The 22,697-nt window shown below is 43.0% G+C and overlaps 1 protein-coding gene across 1 annotated transcript; it reads left to right on the top strand.

Annotated features, from left to right (window-relative positions):
• Window positions 1-17,209: 17,209 nt before the first annotated feature.
• On the top strand, window positions 17,210-18,127 carry LOC147703515 (taste receptor type 2 member 7-like). The gene has a single exon (XM_086929498.1). The coding sequence runs from the start codon at window positions 17,210-17,212 to the stop codon at window positions 18,125-18,127; it is 918 nt and encodes a 305-aa protein (XP_086785624.1).
• Window positions 18,128-22,697: the final 4,570 nt, after the last annotated feature.

The raw sequence follows: 22,697 nt of genomic DNA, 5'->3' as shown, positions 1-22,697 counted from the left end.
TCATCGCTTCCAGCTGCATTGTTCACATGGTATATTTTCGGGAAAACAATGCCAAAGTAGCAGCTTCCATACCAGTGATCCGGCAATTTGAAATAAGCCTTGTTCCCACATATATAATATATTCCGGGAAACACAGGTTCTGACCCATTTTTGAAACCCCAACCTCCAATTACCTTATAATTATGTTCACACTCGCTGGAACCGATGAATACATTGTTATAGTACTCTGTCTTTTCCCTATGGATACAAAGTTTCCCCTTTCTTTCAAAATCCAGCAACAAGGCAGGACTGGCTTCGCCTGCTGAGGTGTTATCCATGTGCTCAGCCCACCTAGGGATTCTATCCTTCTCGTCATTTGCCTTCTTCTGAAACTTTTCTCTCCTTTTGTCTGCCATCTTTATAAACATCTTTTCCTGCTCTTGCAGAGAACAGGTCAGGTTAGTTTGTCTTGCCTCATCTAAATCTATGTTACCTATAGTCAGAAAGTATTCTCCCATATAACGGGTTACGTCACTTGTAGTATGTACACGGTTCAAGTGTCCTCTAATAGGAAGTTCAGAAAATACTACGTCCTCATTTGAATAATAGTACTGCAAGGTGCTTCTATAGAACAAGCTAGCTAATATACTACAGGAGATTCCATAGGTCAAAGGTAGATGGTGGTATGTCACGCCTTCAGCCACTGAAGTTGGCAGCTTCATGCAGACATAACAGTCCTCTATTTCCATAGCTTCTACGTAATGCACTAACAAGTTAGCAAAAACATTTAAATGCGTCCTGTTCTTCATTTTGTGAAAATGTAGTCCATCCTCATCTGGTGCTTCTAAATCAGGTCGTGTGTGTGTCAGTCCTACTCCTTTGTCGCGTCTTTCTAGTCTTCGTGGTATTTCTGCAGCCTGTACATCTCCTACGTCTACTACTTCGGGTTCAGTAGGGGACAAGTTAGGATTCTTACTTATCATAAAAGGTAGAAAAACTGTTAGTCCTATCCACATTACTATTAGCATAGCTACACTACACAAGCATATCTTACAACAGGTCTTGAGACACCCACAGCGGGATCTCCCAGAGACATTCGGATCAGACATTTTTAGCTTACAGGTGGCCTTTTGCTACCCCTCTTCGTTTCTTTGCACCAAAGGCTCACTTCGGGGCTTTCTTAAGGAGGGTCTTCGTCCGAACTCCGATTAGCAATGGACTCGTTGTCACTGTTGCCACTGTGGTGAGGCTCGTCAATCTCTTCCAACACAAAGTACGTCCACTCAGGGCTCCGATACAGTCGGTTCTGTTTCTTTATTCTGTCGCTCTTTCTCAGCGATTTACCTTGGGCTGCATTCTTTTCACTTAAAGCCCTTTTTCGGTCTTTATCGTTTTCTTCGACTGTCTTTAGTCTGAGCCTTAGTCTTTTGACGTATCGGGGTGTACTTCTTCCCCCGTGCCTCCCAGTGGTTGAGGAAACTTCGCCTTCTTCGTGCACTCTTTTCACTTTTTGTTGTGGCACTTCTGTTGGCCTGCCTGTCTGACTAGTTCCAGGTCTTTCGTCTATCTCTTCTGCCTGGTCCCTATTCTGACCCTGCTCAGATTCAAATCGCACTTTCTTTTTACTTCTTGTTACTGTTGGTTCCGTTGTCTGAGCGCTTTGGTCTAGTTCTATCTGTTCCTGTTCATGCTCTTCGATCTCTTCGCTTTCTTCTGCATGAACGTCGGCTCTAATTTCTAACTGTCCCTCTCCACTCTCGGGAATTTCAGGAGGAGTGTCGATGTCCTGATATGACCTTACTTGGCCTACTTCCTGATCAGGTGGGTTATGGCTTTCATTGACCTGACCTTCTTCTTCTACTCCTGACTCACCTGGACTATCCCACTCACTGTCTAAGTAGGAATATTTCCTTGTTCGTATTGGGTCATGAACTGGTTCGTCGGCGGGATACCATTCAACGCCTCGACTTGTGCTCGGCAGTTCGATGTCAGCTAGCTCCGGACTCTCTTCCTCGGAGGTCTCTTCAGCTGCGCTGCCTTCAGCTCCAGTCGCGTTTTCTCCAGATACCCGCTTTGTGTGGCTGGCGTGGATCCACTTCGGTACACCAGCGCACTTCACAGCAGTGGTAGTGACGAGGATCACTTGTCGTCGCTTTCCCCACCTTGGCTTCAGGCAGCTGCTCCGGGTGTGTTTCTTTAACACCACCCAGTCTCCTGGCTGCAGGTTGTGTGCTGGAGTCTTTGGCCACTCGTCTTCTGTCTCTCCAATCTGCTGAGAGAGAGAACGCACTTGGTCACCCAGCTGCTTGCAGTATTCTAGCACCATATCATCAGAAATGCTTAGCAGTTTGTTTCCGGGTACCCATGCCTGGCGCATCACTCTTCCCATCAACACTTCATGGGGACTTAGGCCAGTCTTTCGATTCGGGATACTTCTCAGACTCATCAGCACCAGGGGTAAAGCTTCTATCCAGTTCATTTTTGTGGAATCACACATTTTTCCCAGTCTGGACTTCAGAGTGCCATTTATTTGTTCCACTACCCCAGAAGCCTCTGGGTGGTAGGCACAGTGCAATCTTTGCTTCATTTTGAACGCTCTACAGAGTTCCAATAGGACATCGTTGGCAAAATGCCCACCTTGGTCCGTTTCGACTGTCTCTGGGATCCCATACCTAGGTATCAACTCCCTGAGCAATAATTTGGCTGTGGTGAGAGCGTCATTTTTCTTAGCTGGATATGCTTCCACCCACCTAGAGAATAGACAAACTATGACTAAAACATATCTATATCCCTTGCATTTGGGCATGGTTATGAAGTCTGCCTGTATTCTAACGAAGGGACCTACTGCCTTTCCAATAGTACTCTGTTTCACTACAGTCTTCTTTCCTGCATTGAATTGCTGACACACTAGGCACCTCTGGCAAAGCCTTTCCGCCTGGTCCCTGAACTTTGAATTACAGAACACTTGTTCAAACACCCGACACATCGCGTCTCTTCCCATATGTGTTGGCTCATGTATCATTCTGACCATGGGGTCGATCAAGCTATCAGGCAGCACAGGCACCCCAGCCGGATTTACCACCACACCATCTTCTCGCAACTCGCATTCCTTTGCGGCCCACCTGCCTTTTTCTTGCCTGTCTGCAGTTTGTTGTATCTCTTTTAATTCTTCCCACGTTGACACATTATCAAACAACATAAGTTGGCAGCTGGTTCCATCCCACAGGCCAATTTGTAGGGACATCTGGTGTCGGGCACAAAACTGTGCAATTTGGTCAGCGTACCTATTACCGGCAGTCACATCATCATTTCCAGATCTGTGAGCCGCACACTTGACCACAGCCAATTCTTTGGGTAATTGGATAGCTTCCAGTAAGTCATGCACTACTTTCCCATTTCGGATAGGTGTGCCAGAGGAAGTCATGAATTCTCTTTGCAACCACAATTGGCCGAAGTCATGAACAACCCCAAAACAGTACTGACTGTCTGTGTAAACAGTAATTCTTTTGTTTTTTCCCTTCTTACATGCTCGAGTTAGCGCGATGAGCTCTGACACTTGTGCCGATTTCACCTCGCGCATGTAAGATGCCTCGACGACTCCCGTCAGTGTAACCACAGCATAGGCAGCACTCAGACTCCCACTCTCATGTCTCAAACACGAGCCATCCACAAACATTGTTTTGTCCCCGTCACTCAACGCTATTTCACGAATGTCAGGACGGGGCTTGGTGCTATATTCAGTCAGATCGATGCAATTATGTTCCCCGTCCTCATCATATTCTGCATCCAGAGGGACAGGTAACAGTGTCGCAGGATTTAGGACATTGCACCGGGAAATAGTTACATTTTCAGCACCAATCAAAATTCTCTCATACTTAGTCAGCCGACTAGGTGTGAGGTACTGGGTCTTAGTTCTAGTCAGTAGGATGACAACAGAATGAGGAACATAGACAGTGACGGCATGTCCCATGACAATGCTCTCACTCTGTTCCAGACTGACGCAAGTAGCAGCAACGGCTTTTAAGCAGCCAGGCAATCCAGCGGCCACTGGATCTAGGGTGGCCGAAAAGTAGGCTACTGGTCTCCTGACTGATCCGTGCTCCTGGGTCAGGACTGAAAGAGCACAATTCTCTCTTGTGTCACAGAACAGTTCAAAGGGTTTATTGTACTCAGGCATACCCAATGCAGGTGCGGTACATAGACAGTTTCTCAAAGTTACCCAAGCATTCATGCTTTCACTGTCCCAGTGGACGGGGTCTTCCACTCCCTTCTTTGTCATATTTATCAGGGGTCGGGCTAGAGCCGCAAATCCTACAATCCATTGTCTACAGTAACCCACAACTCCCAAGAACATTCTCACTTCTTTCTGTGTTCTGGGCAGTTCCATTGCTTTAATTATTTTGATCCTTTCGGTAGTGACCTTCCTTATTCCTTTTTCTATCTGGTGCCCCAGATATTTCACTGAGTTTTTACAGAACTGTAACTTGTCAGGCGATACTTTATGTCCCCCCTTTCCTAGGTGATTCAACAAGGCAATTGTGTCAGTGACACAGTCAGACTGGGTTTTAGATGCCACTAACAGGTCATCTATGTACTGCACCAGAACGGACTCTCTTGGCAGTACTAGGGACTCAAGGCACTTTTTCAGTATCTGGTTGAAAATCGATGGACTTTCGGTGTACCCCTGGGGGACACGATTCCAGACATAGATATGACTGTCGAATTCAAAACTGAAAAGGAATTTGCTTTCTGGATGCAATGGGATGGAAAAGAATGCGTGGCACAGATCGATGACAGTGAACCATTCTGCGTTCCAGGGAATCTGGTAGAGTATCACTGCAGGGTTGGGTACAATAGGACAGCAAGGCACAACAATTTGGTTTACCTTGCGCAAATCTTGCACCACTCGGTACTTCCCACTAGGCTTTTTGATCCCAATGATAGGCGAATTACAGGGGCTGCTCAACACTTCTTCAATTATTTCTGCTTCTAGCAGCCTCGTGATTTCAGTCGCCACTCCTGCCTTCACTTCTGCACTCATTTTGTACTGTCTGGTTTTGGGGTATACAGCATTTGTTTTTATTGTTATTTTAACTGGGTCCACATTTGCCATCAGGCCTACATCTTTTCCCGCGAAATCCCACACCTCTGGTACTACTCTTAGCTGGAGTTCCTCAGGTAAATCTTCAATTGTCAAAGGCTTGATATCTGCATCTTGTCTGACTAACATCAGTTTGTACAGGCCATCTTCATCGGGGGTCTGAATTTCGACGCCATTTGGTGTACAGAATATGGTACAGCGCATCTTGCACAACAAATCACGTCCCAGTAGGTTTACAGGACTGGAATCACAGACCACAAATCTGTGCATTTCCTTGAAATTTCCTATGGAAATCTCCATTGGTTCAGTTACAGGGGTACTTATTATCTGATTTGATACGCCCATTACTTGGATCGCTTCTCCCGAGAGGGGTAGGTTAGGAACATCCACTGTCCTTACAGTAGATCTGGTAGCGCCAGTGTCCAACAGAAAGGTGACATCTCTCCCTTCAACCTTTCCTTCAATGTATGGTCCAGTCTGGTCTACCGGCAAGGAGGCGCCAAGTACGCACTCCTCATCCTCCCCTCTCAGGCCCCGTCAATTTTGATCTTCACAAAGGAAGGTATCACTCAGCAAGTACTGTGGAATAACTGTATTTCTTTCACTCTCAACCTCCCATACTTCCGCCCTCTCATTCTGCTGACCCTGACTCTTAAAATTCTGTCTAGGAGCGCGAGGTACTGGAGGTAATTTTACCTGTTGCTGGGGTTTTCTTGTCCCCTCTTTCGGCACCTGTGGATTTAAACCATTTACAGGGGCATTACCAGCCTGTAGGTGTGGACACTCGTCTCTCCAATGCCCCATCTGGCCGCACCCATGGCACGGAAACTTTTTCATGGCCTCTTCACGACTCATTTTAGGTCTGGGCTTTCCTCCCCCCCCAGAATTGGTATTCGAAACATTATTATAAGAAGTCATTTTACTTAACTGTTTTTCTTGCTGTTCAGCTAATTTCACCTGTGCCCACATCACTTTCTCCTTGAGGGCTTTCTTTTTATTTTCAATTTCATCTTCGCAGTATTTTGCATATTTCAGGACATCATCTATGGGCTTTCCCTGCCAACTGATTTTGTTATCTCGAATCCATTGTGATATTTCAGGCCTCAATCCTAGTACAAATCTGTAACTGAAATGGGTCATGTCTTTCATGTCTACATTATCAATACCACTGTAAGTTTTGAATACCTGTAGTAACCTTTCGTAAAATGAATGCACTGTCTCATCACGTTCTTGAGTTGTTCTATCTATTCGGGTCCAATCTGTCTCCTTGGCTGGCACTTTTTTCTTAAGATACTGTATGACCTGGTCATATTTCCTCATTACATCCGGTGAAGGGGCTCCCGTTCTCTCATCTCTGGGATATTCATCACTAGGCCAATCAATTTCTATCTTACATTCCGTCCACAGATCTACAGGGACCACAATATCGAAAAACCCATCCAGGTCTTTCAGCAGGCATTTCTGAACTTTTATGAAACGCTCTACCTGTCGGTACCAGTCAACTGGTTTTTCACGTAATTTCGGGAAGTCATTTGTAAATGACACAATGTCTTGTCTGGACCAAGGGACATGGACATACTTCCCTCCCGGGACCTCTCTCATGGGACACAATTTTTCTGTTGGGGTTACTTCCTTTAATACGAATTCTGAAGTTATCGACCCAGCCCTGCTGCCTTCCTTTTTCTTTGCCCACCTGGTTCTCCATTTCCCCACTTCGCCCCATTTCTGCAGGAGTTTCAACAATTCTTTTACTTGGATCTGTTTCCCCATCATATTCAGGCTTTCTAAATCTTTGTCTGAAAAGTCCACTCTGTAGGGTTTCTGAAGAATTTTGGAGCGACTAACATCAACTCCCATTTCTGTGGCGGCATCCATTATCTTTTCGTGGAGCACCCTAGCACTCCGAGTAAGATTTTTACTGATGAATAGTAACTCTTCCTCAGTATACGAGCTCAGGCGCTCAACTCCCACGTTCCCAGCCATCATTTCTTCTATTTCTATTCTTAATTTATATATTTCCAATGTTTTAGGTTGAGAAGTGGTCTCTTTCTCTATCTCCTTTGTCCATCTGTCTAATTCTTCAGGGGAAACTAAAGAGGCGTTCCTAATTCCAGATGCACTTTCGATCACCACTTCCTTTGGTCTAGGCTGGCTTCTTGCCCCTACTATACTGGCCCTCGACTCCCTTATGGGCAAATCCATTAAACTTCCAGATTCACACTCACTTTCCTGATCCTCATCTATGAATACTTCTTTCCTCGGGGTCTGGAAGCTAGGAGTAGGCAGTATTGGGGTGATAACAGGAGGAAGGGGACTAATTAAGTCATTTTTATACATCGGGATAGCAGGACCAATAGTTACCGGAATGGTCAAGGAATCAGGATGGGGATGCATCTGTGCAATGGTTCTGGCTAAATCCTCTCGTTGTTTACAGAGGGCTTCTTTCTCTTTTTCCTGCAACCCCCTTTCAGCAGTATTGCCATGTAATACCTGGGGTACTAAGGATGGATAAATACTCGGGGCAGTCGGGGCAACCAATCGAGGGGGACTTTCCCCGAATGGCTGATAATTCGGGACTGTGGACCTAGGTCTGCAAAACTCATCCCTTCCACTATGTTTACGGCTTGTAGCTGTCCCGTCTGTATCACTTTCCCTCCTACTCCGGGGGTAATTGGTAACAGAACTTTGAGAATGCACCGAATCTGATTCTGCTACATAGGGAGGTGGATCCTTCATTAACAAGTCTTCCAGGTGTTCATCTTCTACATCCCCCATAGGTGCTATGTGATGGGTCTTTGCTTTACATTTTCCCCTTTTCTCCTCTAATACTCCCATCATGGGGAATAGCCCTTCTGTTAACATAGACTGCCTCCACTGTTTCATTTTCTGTTCTTTGGTTGGCGTTGGAAGTCTGGGATACCACTTACTCACTCCTTTATCCATTCGAGGTTTATCTCGCTCTGCAGCCTCAATCTCCCATTCCTCCAAAGCTTCGTACTGGGTCAACCTAGGTCTAGGGTGTAATTCATTCATGCGGGTCCTTAAGTTAAACAGGATCCGACCATTAAATGTACCTTCAACAGGGAATGCCAGGACTCCGTCATCTACAGTATACTTTGCCCAATTTTCTAGCCAGACACAAGTGTGATACCCTTTATCAAACAACATAAAAGAGGCAGGGGTATTTGGCGGGGGAATGAGTACACCTTCCCTCGTTCTAATGGGCTTGTCAGTTTTGAAAAAATTCTTTACTTTATCGGAAAATGACAGTTTTCTCTTTATTCCATACATCATGTGCGGTCTACCTCGTATAAGCTGATCCTTATAAAATCCTAGGTACTTTGGATTCGGTATGAAATCTGGATACCACATACAGCTTTCCAGACTCGCTTCTAGCTCGGCTTGGTTAATTTTTGTTTACCTTTCGTGTTTCCAATGCTAGCGCGGTTTTTATTTCGCACTACCCAATCAGGTCAGAGAATACAACTGCGGTTAACCAATGGGTGCGCGGCCTTTACGCAAGACAGAGTCTCCCGCTTCGGCACTCACCCCTCCTTTACAAATTCAGCTCCGCTACACACCCACTGTCTTGACCAATACCAGCGCGGCACGGAGTGACGTCAGAGCAGCTCTCCGACTGACTCCCTCCTTCACAAGGTAACGGAAACTTTTTACTCTCTCTAAAGTGCGAGTGCAAGTTTTAGTTAATAACACGCAACGTTTGCCACTATGTCTGAGTGTTCTAAAGAGAGAAAAGACTTTTCTTTCGCTACTAGTAAACCACTTCTGTCTACTTTTCATTCACTCTGGATAGACTTCTTTGCCTGTCCCTTCACACCAGTAACATAGAACCCGTTATTCTTCTGACTCATCCACCTTAGTCGGGGATATGTACTGAGCCAGGATTTCACCAGCGAACTATTTTACTTACCAGACAAGCCTCGGAGACCCTACTACTCCTTCCATATGCGACCCTTACTAGGTGATATCGCAATGAAAGTTTTATAAAGGACTCGTAGCTATCATTCACTCAGAAACAAAAGGTCCTAATTAGTGCTTCCAGTTATCCTTAACCCTGCACTAATACCTCAAACTTAGTGACTTCAACAGCTAACCGGATTCTACTCACCGTTAGCTAAAATACTTCCCCGGGGATTCGGACTATACTGAACACTTACAAACAATTCTGGGTTAATTCAACATGCAGTATTTATAACAGCAATTGCAATTTCATGAACATTTACATATAAAAACACATTTCAATAATTTTGTAAAAATACAGTAACAATCAGCAGCACGTTTTTATATTCACGGTTTGTTTATGACTATCCTGTCTACCTAATCTAACTAGTCCAAACCATCCTCTGCTAGCCAGAAATTACTGCTAGAGCGCGCAGTTTTCCCCAGGTCACCCGGGTTACCAATTCTTTAACACGCACTGGGCCCTTGGCGTGAAGAATTTTCTATCATCACACTAATTTTGTTTGGGTGAAACTGGGTGAGGATTTCTCCTCCTGCACGCTGCTAGGAGTAATCAAGTTTGGATTTACCTCTGCTTACCATGCACCCGACTTACCACAGGCACAATTCCTTGACGGACCTAGAGCTATCAGGGAAAAAATAGACAGGCCTAACATCCAATACACTTAAAACAGTAAAATCTCTTTCCACAATTTTATATAAATGACCACAGACACCTGATTAAGTTCAAGATTTTATATAGGAATTCAAAGTGAAGAAGCCAAGATAATAAGCGATACACAGAGTAATATATCAAACATTAAAATCAGCACCAATAGGTAACCCTGCACCAAAAATATGACCATTAGAATATATGGGAAACTACAGGAAGAAGTTTCTAGCACAAACTATTCACTGCAACTTTATACTAGAACATAGGAATGGGATGAGACCTAGAACATGTACTCAACCTAAGTGATTAAACTATTCTGGCTAAGTTCACAGCAATCCACTAAAGGAGAGGGAAAAACGGGAACATGCTATAAATCAATAACTCCTAAAGGAGAGGGGAGAGAGGGATCAACTAAAATCAGACACATATAATTGCAATGGCAATAAAGTAATAACACCGGTACGAATGCTTTACCAGATCAGATACAAGAGAGAGAAGAGAGAGAGAAAGAGAGGGAGAGACGCAAACCCACAAGCTATATTTACCTAGTTCAGATTGGAGACCAACCCTGGCCACGGGTCAGTTGGGAAGACGGGGACAGGGACCCTCAGAAAAGGAATGCCAGAATGTGAGCAGGTACAGCTCACGGGGAATAAGGACAGGATACCCCTCAGGTTCGGGTCAAGGGCTGGGCCTCCCAGGATACGACAAACACCCACAGCTTCGGACAGCAACGCCTGCGTTACCCCCTCCTGCAAGTAATCCGCCAGAAACCCCGATTGGATTTCGAATTCCCAGCAAAGTGCTTCGCCAGCACTTAGGATTTTCCACCCCTTGGGAGTTTGTGGAAAGTATGGACAAAGTGCTCCGCAGCGCTTTCAGGATTGAGCACCTATTGAGATCGTAGGGTCAGTGACAGGTCTGCTACTCGGACAAGTCGGACAATTTCCCTAAGCTAAACTAGGGTAATTATACAGTTTTTGGGGACCCTTAGACCACCCACTAATGTTGCAAGTGACAGTTTCCCATATTGTGATTGGTCAGGAGAGGTGGAGTGGTCTTTACCACCTCCTAAAATTCAACGTTCCCACCATAATTATTCAATTTTTCATACCCGCCCCCTTGGTTCACGTTCCCATGCATGGAATACAACAGTACAGGATAGTGCACAATGGGTAGCAACAGTATTGCTTCTTCCAAGGTAAGACTCCGTCTTCCCAGCGAGGTTCCCAGGCGCATTCTGCTTCAGGAGCCAGCTGGCTAGATTTAGCTTCTGCGCAGTTGGAACTTTCTCTGGTCATGTGACGGTGCCCAGCAGAGCTTCAAGTATGGCTCCGCTCATGATTACCCCAGCCCACAAAGACGCGGTACATGAAAAGTAAGCGAAAACAAATTAAAATCATACATAAAAATGATCGCACTGTATACCAAGATAAAAGATAACCAACCCTTACTTTACAATGACTATAGCATTAAGGATTAGTGCGAAAAGAACAGATAGGCTAAAGCTGCTGCAATAAGCAGAGAGCGTGGTGAGAGACAAGCGGCCATATTTAGCATCAATGCGCATGAGCACAGAATCCCTCCAGAATGCGAGTGCGTCACATCACATGGGTATGACCGACGCATGCGCAGACTGAATTTCGGCAAAGCAGCCATTTTCAGTGCAAGCTTCGTTAGTACGTGAAAAGACAAACAAGCAAGCATCCCGGGGACACCCGCGTGTAGGGAAAAATACTTTACAAATGACGAACAATGGTGTTAATACTATTATGCAGCGTAGACAAGGGTTTTGCATACGAGCAAGGCGCTATACGTGCGAATCCTTGCTCCATCACTGCAACCAGCAACTTTAAAGACAGTTAACAATGGCCAGACACGTTTTTTTACTTCTGAGGCCGCTGCTGGAGAGCATCTTCATTCTTTGGGTTAGAGGTGTAGTGCATAGACATGGTTATTACATGTCTTTGATAGGATATATGTAAATTTCTGGCAATATGTACTTAGTTTGTCTTTTGCTGTTGTTTGATTGCAACCTGGCTTTTTTGATTATGGGTGGGCCGAGTGTTCAGAGAGCCACTCAACGAGCATCACAAGGGCGATTGGCCCTATTGCCTTAGTTAAGGTGGAGGGTCACTGTTGGGGTGGGTGGGGGGTACTGGTGGGGGGGTACTGTTGGGGGGGAATGGGGTTTAGGGGGACAAATTTGGGGTAATGGGCTGGGTGGTCACTGGGGTAAGGGCGAAAAGGGTAAAATGTCAGTTCATAGCATGTGCTGTAAGGATTTAGGAATAATTTTGTTCTTTTTTTATGTATGTTAACGACCTGCGATTTACTGGGTGAAATGGCTAATAACAGTTTGCGTATATGTTCGTTTAATGTATGTGGGATCAATAATATACTCAAGTCTAAACGGTTGATTGCGGAATTGCGGCTAATTAACCCTACTATCGTTTGTTTACAGGAAACGCATATACCTTGGGTGAACCGTAGGATATTAACTGAGTTGGGATTTACATTGCTAGTGGCATCCAGACAATCTATTCTGAATAGAGGGGTGGCAATTTTGGGGCGCTGAACGATATTTGGTACAGGGAGGATAACTTTGGGCGGCGGGCAATAAGAGAATGCATTATAGGTGGTACTAAGTCTACCGTTTGCACTGTGTATGGATCTAATTTAGACGAGGCTGAGACTTTGGAGCTATTTAATGTTGAGCTTGCAACGTGGGGGACTCCCTTGTTATTGCAAGGGGATTTTAACATACATGGGGAATGTTTCACCTGGGACCCCCAATTTATGGATTATAAAGGTTGTAAGCCGAAAGTATTTAGAGCGCTACGTCAATTATTACTTCAACATGGCCTTGTGGATGGGTGGTCAGTGGTGAATCGGGGTGACCCTGGGTATACGTTTTCTCCGCTCCACATAATAAGTTGGTTCGGCTAGGCTATATATTTTTACTTAGATTTTTAACTATTGGGGCAAAAATGCAGGTAATGCCACGTATTACTTCGGACCATGGCCCAGTGGTCATAGACGTGCTCCCTTTTAAAATCATGCGGGAACAATGCTCATTTACATTCAATAAAAAGCTTATAATCAATGAGGAATATGTATGCCATATCCAATCATGGGCTAAGGTGTTTTTAGAACATAATAGAGGAACAGCTACCCAACCAATGGTCTGGGATTCTTTTAAGGTAGGGATAAGGGGCGAAACCTGCAGTTTTGGATGAGCTAAACAGAGGAAACGGAAAGTCTTAATAGAGGGGTTACTTGTAGAATTGAAAGAGACCGAACAGGAGCTTATCCTAGCATTAGGTGCACAGAAGGATATTCAAGCCGCCCAGACTAAGGTGGCTTGCTGTAAGGTGAAGATTAATGGGGTTTGGAGTCAGGAAATAGCAATTCAGTATAAAATACATAAAACTGAGAGTTATGAATTCGGCGAAACAACTGGTAGATGCTTAGCCCAAAGACTTCTTGGTCGGCAATCATCCCAACGAATTGAGGCACTGGTGAACGATCAGGGAGGTATGGTTGAGACTATGGAAGGCATAATGGAGATATTTCACTTATACTATAAAGGATTATACACACAGGATTTTGTATCTCAGGACCAGATTGAGCAATATTTGCAAGAGCTCAAACTTTCAGAGGCTGGGCCCTCTGAAAGAGAAGAATTACAAGCCCCAATCTTTATGCTAGAATTACAGACAGCACTTGAGGATTTGGCGCTTGGGAAAGCCGCCAGGCCAGATAAACTTTCTCTTGAGATTTACCGAATGCTGTTTCCTATTATACAGGACGATATGCTTGCCACCTTTATAGCTGCTCAGTCTGGAAATCCCCCACATTCATGGGATGATGAAAATAGTGTGGTCTTTAAGAAGAAAGATAAGCCCCCTACACTCCCTGGGTCATATAGACCTATATCATTAATAATTGCAGACGCTAAGATATACTCAAAAATACTTGCTACCCGATTAGTTCAAACTGCTCCATTGCTGGTATCTCGATATCAACATGGGTTTCTTCCTGGTAGAATTACGGTTAATCACTTGCATAGGGTTATAGCGTCACTGGACTATGCCACTACATTACGTAAAAACATTGGTATAATATTTTTAGATGCTGAAAAAGCATTCGATCGTGTAGCATGGGCATTTCTCTGGTCTGTAATGGGCAAAATGGGGTTTGGACCCCAGTTTTTGCTTGTCTTGCAGACTATGTATAAACGACCGAGGGCTAAGGTCTGCGTGATGGGGCAAGAATGAGCTTTTGTCTACATCACTCGGGGCACAAGGCAAGGATGCCCAAGCGCACCGTTATTATTCGCTATTTATATTGAACCACTTTTGCGAATGCTGGAGTCTACACAGGGTATACAATCAATGGTAGTAGGCGAACATCAAGTGCGAATCTTAGCTTATGCTGATGACATAGCGGTCGTAACATCTGATCCTGCGCAAGCATTATCTGAGATTGAGCACTTGACTCAAGAGTTTGGGAAGCTCGCGGGCTATAAGTTGAATGTTTCTAAAACCCAGGTTGTTTGCACTATGGGGCTTTGCACTGGAGAGTTGAGAGTGATGCACAAGGTTAGATATCTGGGGATCAAAATTAGGATGTCATTACAAGAGATAGTATCTGTGAACTGGGCCGACATATTAGGATCAGTCAAGAGACAGCTGAAAAAGGTAGAATGTCTCTATTTATCAATGGTAGGTCAAAGGAATGTTCTAAAGATGCGTATCTAACCCAGGGTGCTTTATTATTTTCGGACGGTACCACTGGAGCTGACACGTGTTCAATTAATGCAGCTCCAATCTGTTATGGACAGGTTCATCTGGGGTTGGAAGAAGGTCCGGCGGGCTTCAAAATATATAACGTTACCTTTGTCAAGAGGGGGATTGGGTGTGCCGAATTTTGCTTTTTACTATTTAGTTTGTCTTCTCCAAAACATGAAATTTCTGGTCCGTGGGGAAGAGACAATGCCTTTTAAAACCCCAGATATTTTTTTGATGTTATTAGGATGTCAGTCTAGGCAAGCCCTGCTTAAATTTGTTGAACCAAGTTATTTTAAAAGAACGAGATTTAAAATTGTACCCGCAGCATTTCGAGGGTGGAGATGGGTGCGGAAAATCATTGCCCTTAATCGAATATACTCCTTTTGATTCCACAGAATTATTTCCCTCAATATTTTGGGATACTAAGATGCGAATGTGGGGCACAAAGGGATCTGTCGGTTAGGAGATGTATTCAATGCAGGGGATATTGTTTCATTTTTGGAATTAACTGAACAATATGCAATCTCTAAGAATGATTTCTTTAAATATTTACAGCTAAGGGGTTATATTTTTAAGCATTGTCGTAACTTCCCTATCGTAACTAATGAACTTCTCGAAGCGCTGATTAAAAGTGCCAAGATAGGGACTTTGTATGATATTCTATTGGTTAAGCAGCGAGACGATATCGGGGCTCAATATTTGAAATGGAGCACTAGACTTGGCAACTCTGGTTTGTTTATTCAAGAATCAATTGATATGGCTAGCAAAGTTATTGTGACTGCTAATCTACGTGCTCAACATTACAAAACTCTATTTAATTTATACCATATTCCGTCTAAAATGATGAAGTGGGCTGATGTTCATGATGGGAAATGCTTTCGGTGTCAAACTGCGGCTGCTGACATTGTGCATATATTTTATGACTGCACTGTGCTGGACCTTTTCTCTTATTAATCGCAGAATTTTTGTCTCAAACAACAGGTGTTAAAGTCTTGATATCTAGAGAAATTATGTTATTCGGGATCTGTAAAGACAGAGATGTTATTCAGCTTTATTATCCATATAGATTATTTTCTTTATGGCTTTGGCAGTCGCTCGATTATGCATAGCCACTATGTGGTTGAAACCAGAAGTACGAAATGTGGTGTGCCAAATTCTATAATGTCTTTCATTTGGAATTTAACTTGTATCGTATTAAATCATTGAAGAGAAAAAAATTAGGCATTAAGATTTGGCAGCCCATGATAGAGCATATGGAGAGTTCGCTTTCTGTTTAGTGTTTATGTTTTGGTTGTTTTGATTGCTTTTAGCCACGATATTTGTATTTATATTGTTTTTTTCTTTTTGTTCTTGTACCGCACAATGAATATTGCGTTATTTTTACTTGTTATATATGCCATGAACTGAAAATAAAAATTAAAAATATAAAAATATAAAAATAAACGGTGCAGGAGGAAAGGTAGTGAGTGCATAGGGAGAGTTGTGAAAGTGATGTGCATAAAGGAAGGTAGTGTGCATATATACATCAATCCCCAGTATTTACAACCCATCCAGCCAGATGTCTGGCATACACAAATGCATAATCATAAGATAATATCTGGGATGCAGATATAAATTCTCTGTCCTCCATGTTTGAACAAAAGAAGGTAAATAGTGTTGATGTTTCGATCCCTAAGCAAAACAGCAAGATTTCAGCCTTGGGAATGGGGTCTTCATCAGGACTGGGATGAGGGCGGTTTATAGGCACCAGGAATCAGCAAGAAAACTTCAGGCTGAGAAGTCGACTGATGGGCCTTGGAGGCTCTCGGAGAATTCACGTGTGTGTGTCGATTTACAAGAGTTCATCGAGGTTGGTCAATAACCTCTAACTGTGGCTGCTGGAGTTATCGGCGATACACATACATGAATTCTCTGAGAGCCTCTATGGCCCATCAACACTATTTACCTTCTTATGTTCAAACATAGAGGACAGAGAATTATTATCTGCATCCCAGATATTATGTTATGATTTTGCATTTGTGTATGCCAGACATCTGGCTGGATAGGTTGTAAATACTGGCTATTGATGTATATATGCACACTAAGTTCCTTAATGCACATCACTTTCACAACTCTCCCTATGCACTCACTACCTTCCCTCCTGCACCGTTTATTTTGAATATGTTCCGTTTTTTAAATACATTGTGATCTAATGTTTTGATTCAATGCAACAGTGTGATGAAATAAAATCACAGACATTTATGATAAATAACTAAGTCATTGGTGTCTAATTTTGATCAAAATGATAATGATGGTTACTTGCTGTGCATGTAATTATGAATGTTTTCCACTGTGACATAAATGTTTTGTTCTAAGTCCTAAACAGAGCCACCAAGCAGCACAACTGCAACACTGTGCGATCGCCTGTACAAATCAAAAATAGACTGTGCTTAATTTGAATACTGAAAGCTTTTAAGGCAAATGTGTGGTCTGCTCTGAGGATTTGTGAGCCACTCCCCAGATTTGCATTCTTTCAGAAATAAGCAGGATGGATAGAAATGGAATATAGTTTCTGCATGATATGAAGCACAATAGACTCACAGCATAGCCATGAGCCTTCAGTGAGCGCTCGGATTTTAATCACAGATCTTGCATTCCAGCAGCAGGAACATTACAGATAGAGTACCTGAATAAGACCAGTTGCTGCTCCATTGACGGAAGACCATGGTGAGCCCCTGGCAAGTCATTTGTTTGGCCATCATCGCGGTTGAAACAGTGGTCGGCATTGCCATCAACGCATTTATGGTGGTTGTGAAACTTCTAGGCTGGAAGAATAGCAGGAGCATTAACTCTGTGGACATCATCCTCTTCATGCTGGCCTTCGTGGAAATTGTATTCCAGAGTACAATATGTTTATTTAATGTCTTCATTTTCCAATACAGTGGTCTTCAGGCAGCATTCAAACTTCGAGGGGCTTTCACTGGTCTCTTTCTCTTTTTAGGTATCACTGCATTTTGGTTTTCAACTTGTCTATCTGTTTTCTATTGCCTGAGGATCGTGGACTTCAAGCACCCCCTCCTCAGCAGGCTGAAGATGAGGTTGCCAGTAGTAATTCAGCGCCTGTTGGTTGGGGGAGCGGTGATGTCCCTCATTGTGAGTTCTCCTGCAGTCTATTTCTCTTTAACTCAGGAATACAACCACAACATGATGAGCAATCTCACAGCAAACTCCACCCACGAAAGAGATGCACCAGGTGTGCCTTGTTACTACATAGTCATTTCCACCCTCATTGGCTTTTGCTTCCCATTAGTCCTTGGAGTGACCTCTTCGGCGATGATCATCAGATCCCTCTGCAGACACAAGCGTCACATGGAGCAGAACCTGCCTAGTTCCAGCAAGGCTCGACTGGAAGCTCACTGCAAGGCCGCCAAAACAGTGGTGTCCCAACTCTTCATCTACGTGTTCTACTTCCTGATGGCCATGTTGATTCGGCAGAATATCTTTCACACCGGTTCTTTGGAGGCCACGATCTGCTGGATAATGCTGCTTTTCACTGTTGCAATGGCACCCATTTTGTTAATCATGGGGAACACCCAACTGAGGCGTGCTTCACGAAGTCTTTTCTGCACTTCCAAGAACTGAGTTGCTTTTAAAAACAGTAAACATTTGTGATCTGCAGCTCTCAATGGCAGCAATAGCACCAAAATAAAGATCCAGAACAGTGTAAAAAACGAATGCATTAAAGTTGTCTTCTACTTTTTCCCTGTTCTTTTGGGCTAACAGAGCTTATCTACTTATCATTAGAAACACTAAAATGACTTATTTCCAAGCCGACAGCGGGCTAGTCCCAGCTACAGAGCTGCTGCCAGCCCCCCACCACCTCTCAGCTCTCTCAGAGAAAGAACTCAAGGCTGCAGGGCGAAAGGATGACTTGAGGGTATAAGATTATCAGATACTTCTTTTTACTTCCGGGTGAAGGAGGGTGTTGCTGAGGATGGTGGCTTATGAGGGTCTTTGGAGATAAAAGCAGGAAACAAGCATTTACTTTCTCCTTTTTCAGGAAGTGGGGAGTAAGGTGCTAGGACGCACCGGTTTGAAGAAGCGGAGTAGCAAGGGTGCCGTGGATCCTAATGTAACAAAGTTTTCGTCTTCCCCGCCCCTCAGTTTGGGAAAAAGATGTGACTCATTGGGGTGAAGTAGGACCTATTTCATACGCACCCCGGAGCAACTGGACCTGCTGAAATATTGATAGTTTTGTTTCTATAAAAAAGTAAAATGATGTCAAGGGAAGTTAATAAAACTAAATATCCTGCACAAAACATATTTGACTAGCAATGTACGTTGATAGGAGAACTGCTTACCCAAAACTTAGAACTGAGGGAGCAAGTTTCATCCGCTTAGACTGGTGATGGCCTGCACTGCAGGAATTCTGGGATGAACTGGGCAGTGGTGGGAGAAGCTGCTTGGCAATGACACAAAGTGAAGCAAACAGAAAGAAATGGGACTCTTCAAGACTCATTCCAGGGATGCTGTGGAGATACACTCACCTCTTTCCAGCCCCTTGTATTGGCCTAGTCAAACTATGCCTCTGTAGCACCCAACTTCAAAAATACATAGAGGGTCCCTGACTGACTAAATATATTTGGAGAAGAGAACAGGGAAAAGTACACATAGCTAAAACGAAATCTTCTCCAAATCTTCATCTAACAGAAAGAATATGTTTATAGTGTACAGAAGCCATAAGTCAGACCAGTGAATTTTTATATTGTATTCATATATTAAACCATAAGAAACAAAATGTGCATTTCTGTTCTTATGGTTCAATACATGTTATACCAGTACCATCCCTATTATACCAGAACTGTTATCAATATTAGCAACAATTTTTACCTTTTTGATCTCTTCTGTTTTTGGATGTTTGTTATGTGATTTTTGTTATGTATTTTTTGTGCTGTATTTAGATTGAATAATTTTGTTATAAATATTTTTGTACTTAAAATAAATAAATTATACAAATTCACTGGTCTTACTTATGGCTTCTGTACTCTATAAACTTTATTTTTATTTTTTTATTGAGCAAAATAAAAACATATAAGAAAGCAATAAAAAAATTGAAATCGATTTACTAATACAATTCATGCAATGCAATCCTTTTCATTAAAGAGAAAATGTCAACATCATAAATATTATATATTAGAAAAAGATAATTTCATGGAAACTAAAGTGAAAGTGCTAAAGTGCCCTAAATCCAACAGATATGTTACCCCAGAGATCCTTTTCCATTCGATCAAAATACTTCCACACTGAAATACATTTTCAAATAGCTTCCACCTTTTTCGCATAAACTTCTACATAGGTTTTTACTTGTTTCATTTTGTTATACCGTTCGAGAAAGGTCAGGACTTTAGTTGTTTTCCAAAACTGGACAATCAGTGAATGTGCCACCACAAAAGAGATTGATAAAAACATCCCCCCCCCCCTCTAGTAAAAGCCTGGATTTGTCTCTGTTTTGATAAACCAAACAATGCCACCTCAGGCTCAGGTTGTATCTTACTACCCGGGGCACGGCTGAGTTCAGCACACATTTTCACCCAGAACTGGCACAGCCTTGAGCATGTGCAAAAAACATGTAACCAGCCACCCTCTTCGACCTGCTGGCACCGAAAGCACTTATTTTCGACCTCGGGATACATTTTATGCAAAGCATATGGGGTGTAATAAGCCGTCCATCGGGACAGAAACGCTATTCTTTTAAAGTTTGCGGCTCTCGGTGCCTTTCTGCAGTGTTGGGAAATAGTTTGCCACTCTCTAATTGAAAATTTACAAGATAATTCTTGTCTTATTCTTTCCAGAAAATTGGTAACCAATAGGCTCCCCTTGATTTCGAAAAGCTCGATACCTCACAGTTTAGTTCTAAACACACTATATACGTATTGTTTCTGTTGTATGAAGATTTAGAGAAGTTTTAGTTTTTGGTATCAATAGCAAACAACTCCTCTTCAGGTGAAATCCTCTTTTTTCACACAATTCTTTATTCTGCGTGAAACTTAAACACATGCACTTTTTATCCTGGTCAGCCAGAACTGAAATGCTGGCTCTCTCATAATGTTGGCAATTTTTGGCAACTTGTGGATGTCCATTGGATGACTGCTTTGGCCCTCCATGGTGAAATGCAAGCCCTGAAACAAAGGTGGTATTCCTTGGTGAGTTGTGGGCCTCGACGGTGAGATGTAAATTGAACACCCTGGTAAAATGAGGACCTTGGCTCAATGTTTGTAATTCATAGCAACTTATGGACATTCTTGCCATGTTGCCTGCCCCTGCTAAAAATGCTGTTCCTGTCCTAATAGTGGTTATTCTGAAATATAAATAATTTTGAATGCATTAAACTTCAATCAGGCTCAGAGAAGACAGGAAAAAGTACAAATGATACAAGTGACGTGTACACTAGTCGACATGCTTACCGAACCCTTTCCCCAAAAGTGACGACGAATAACCTCTTTGCCAAAGCGTGGAGTTAGGGAAGAGGGTTGGACCAGGAGAAACCTATTGATTTTGTAAATGCTTGCTCTTGTATGGAACCTTTACAATGTTGCCCCACTTAGTAATATGTTGGATATCTCACCTTCTCTTTTTTTGCACATTTTTTTTACTCTTGGTATAATTATGGGCTTTTTCTCCTCATTTTCGTATTATATTTATTCTTTTTTAGCACGGATGCTACTCTTCCTGTCACTTTCCGTTCCTGTATCATAGGTACACAGTGACGGCAGCTAAAGACTGACACAAACCCACAAGGGTGGGACATGCCAGGCAAGAAGATAAACTTGGAAAACCTTCACCAAGCAGCTTACATTTGTTAACTGTTTTATACAATTGAAAACAGGCAGGTGTAAAGTAGGTTGGAATTTCAGATGCAAAGTCTCTCATCGACCTTTACTCAAATGCTGTACCACATGGATAACAGCCATAGAGAAAAAGTATTGAATTCACCGACTTACTTTGGCTTTAAAAAGCTTGTGGAGATAAACTGGGACGTGATAGAGAAACTTTGACTATATGAAGAAAACATTATGTCAAATGCTCTGTTTGCTTTGTAAACAAGCAATCTGTTTGCTTTAATAATCTTTAGTAATAATTAATACTACTGTAAATACTTTTGAAGTGATTCCTAATTAGTTGCATGCCTTAAGTTTATTGCTCAAATAGAAACTATATTGACTCTTGCTGATTTTCTTACTAATCCCCATATATTAAATATGAAGCAGGTAACAAACGGCAAGCGCCAAAATGTGGCGCTATACAGTAGTTTTGCTCTCTCTAAGTGTTTCCCTAGACAATTTCTCTGTTCTGAGTTGTTTGAAAAACAGAAGATACCCCAGTGTAGCCAGGGCTCCACAAAAGGTTTTGACAGACCTGCTATAGGTCTTTAGGAATCAAGTGTGCCCCAACTTTAGAAGCCTTTTATACTCACTCAGCCCTTAAGAGATTGCCTTATTGTCCTACAATCCCTTGTACCTTTCTTTGCTGTTCTGCTGTCAGCAGAGGCGTAGCTAGAGCTTGTGGCACCCGGGGCTATCCGTCAGATTGCCACCCCTGGGGGTAAGAGGGGGGGGGGTGCTGAGGAAAAAGGACAGCGAGCACTTGAAAGAGGTCTGAGAGACACGTAGTTTCGGTGCTAATAGTTACCTCGATCATGCAAGTTGCATGTACATACATGACATACTCCAAGGCTACACAGTTGAATACAGTGACTGGCAGTACAAAAGAGAACACACAGACTGCATGATCTATCTGTGGGCTCATAAAAACTGCATGTGACATCCATCAGAGGGCTGTGTGAACAATTACCTGGTAATCCCCTCAGCACAATGCAAACAGGCACATACATGACACTGTTCAGGGATCCATCATCTACAGCTGACATTAAATGACCATTCATAATGGTCCCCCCATTAAAGCAGTGCACTTTGTGATCTGCATGGTACATGTTCTATGCAGCAGGCATATTAACCCTCTGTGCTACCTTTCCAATAGCCAACCCTTCCACTAGACACAACTCCGATCTCTCTCTAGGAAGAACATTAATCACCGAAGTTATCATGCCATTTTTATTGTTTCTGAAAATTGCTGGAGACGAGGAAGGAGGCAGCAAGTATTTTTAAACCATAATATACCTGCAAACAATAAGCACCCACGCAAAATAGGTACC

This window comes from Lissotriton vulgaris, chromosome 7 (genome assembly GCF_964263255.1).
Source record: "Lissotriton vulgaris chromosome 7, aLisVul1.2, whole genome shotgun sequence".
NCBI lineage: Eukaryota > Metazoa > Chordata > Amphibia > Caudata > Salamandridae > Lissotriton > Lissotriton vulgaris.
Note: the sequence above shows the minus strand (reverse complement) of the source record. Positions and strands in the feature narration are given on the sequence as shown.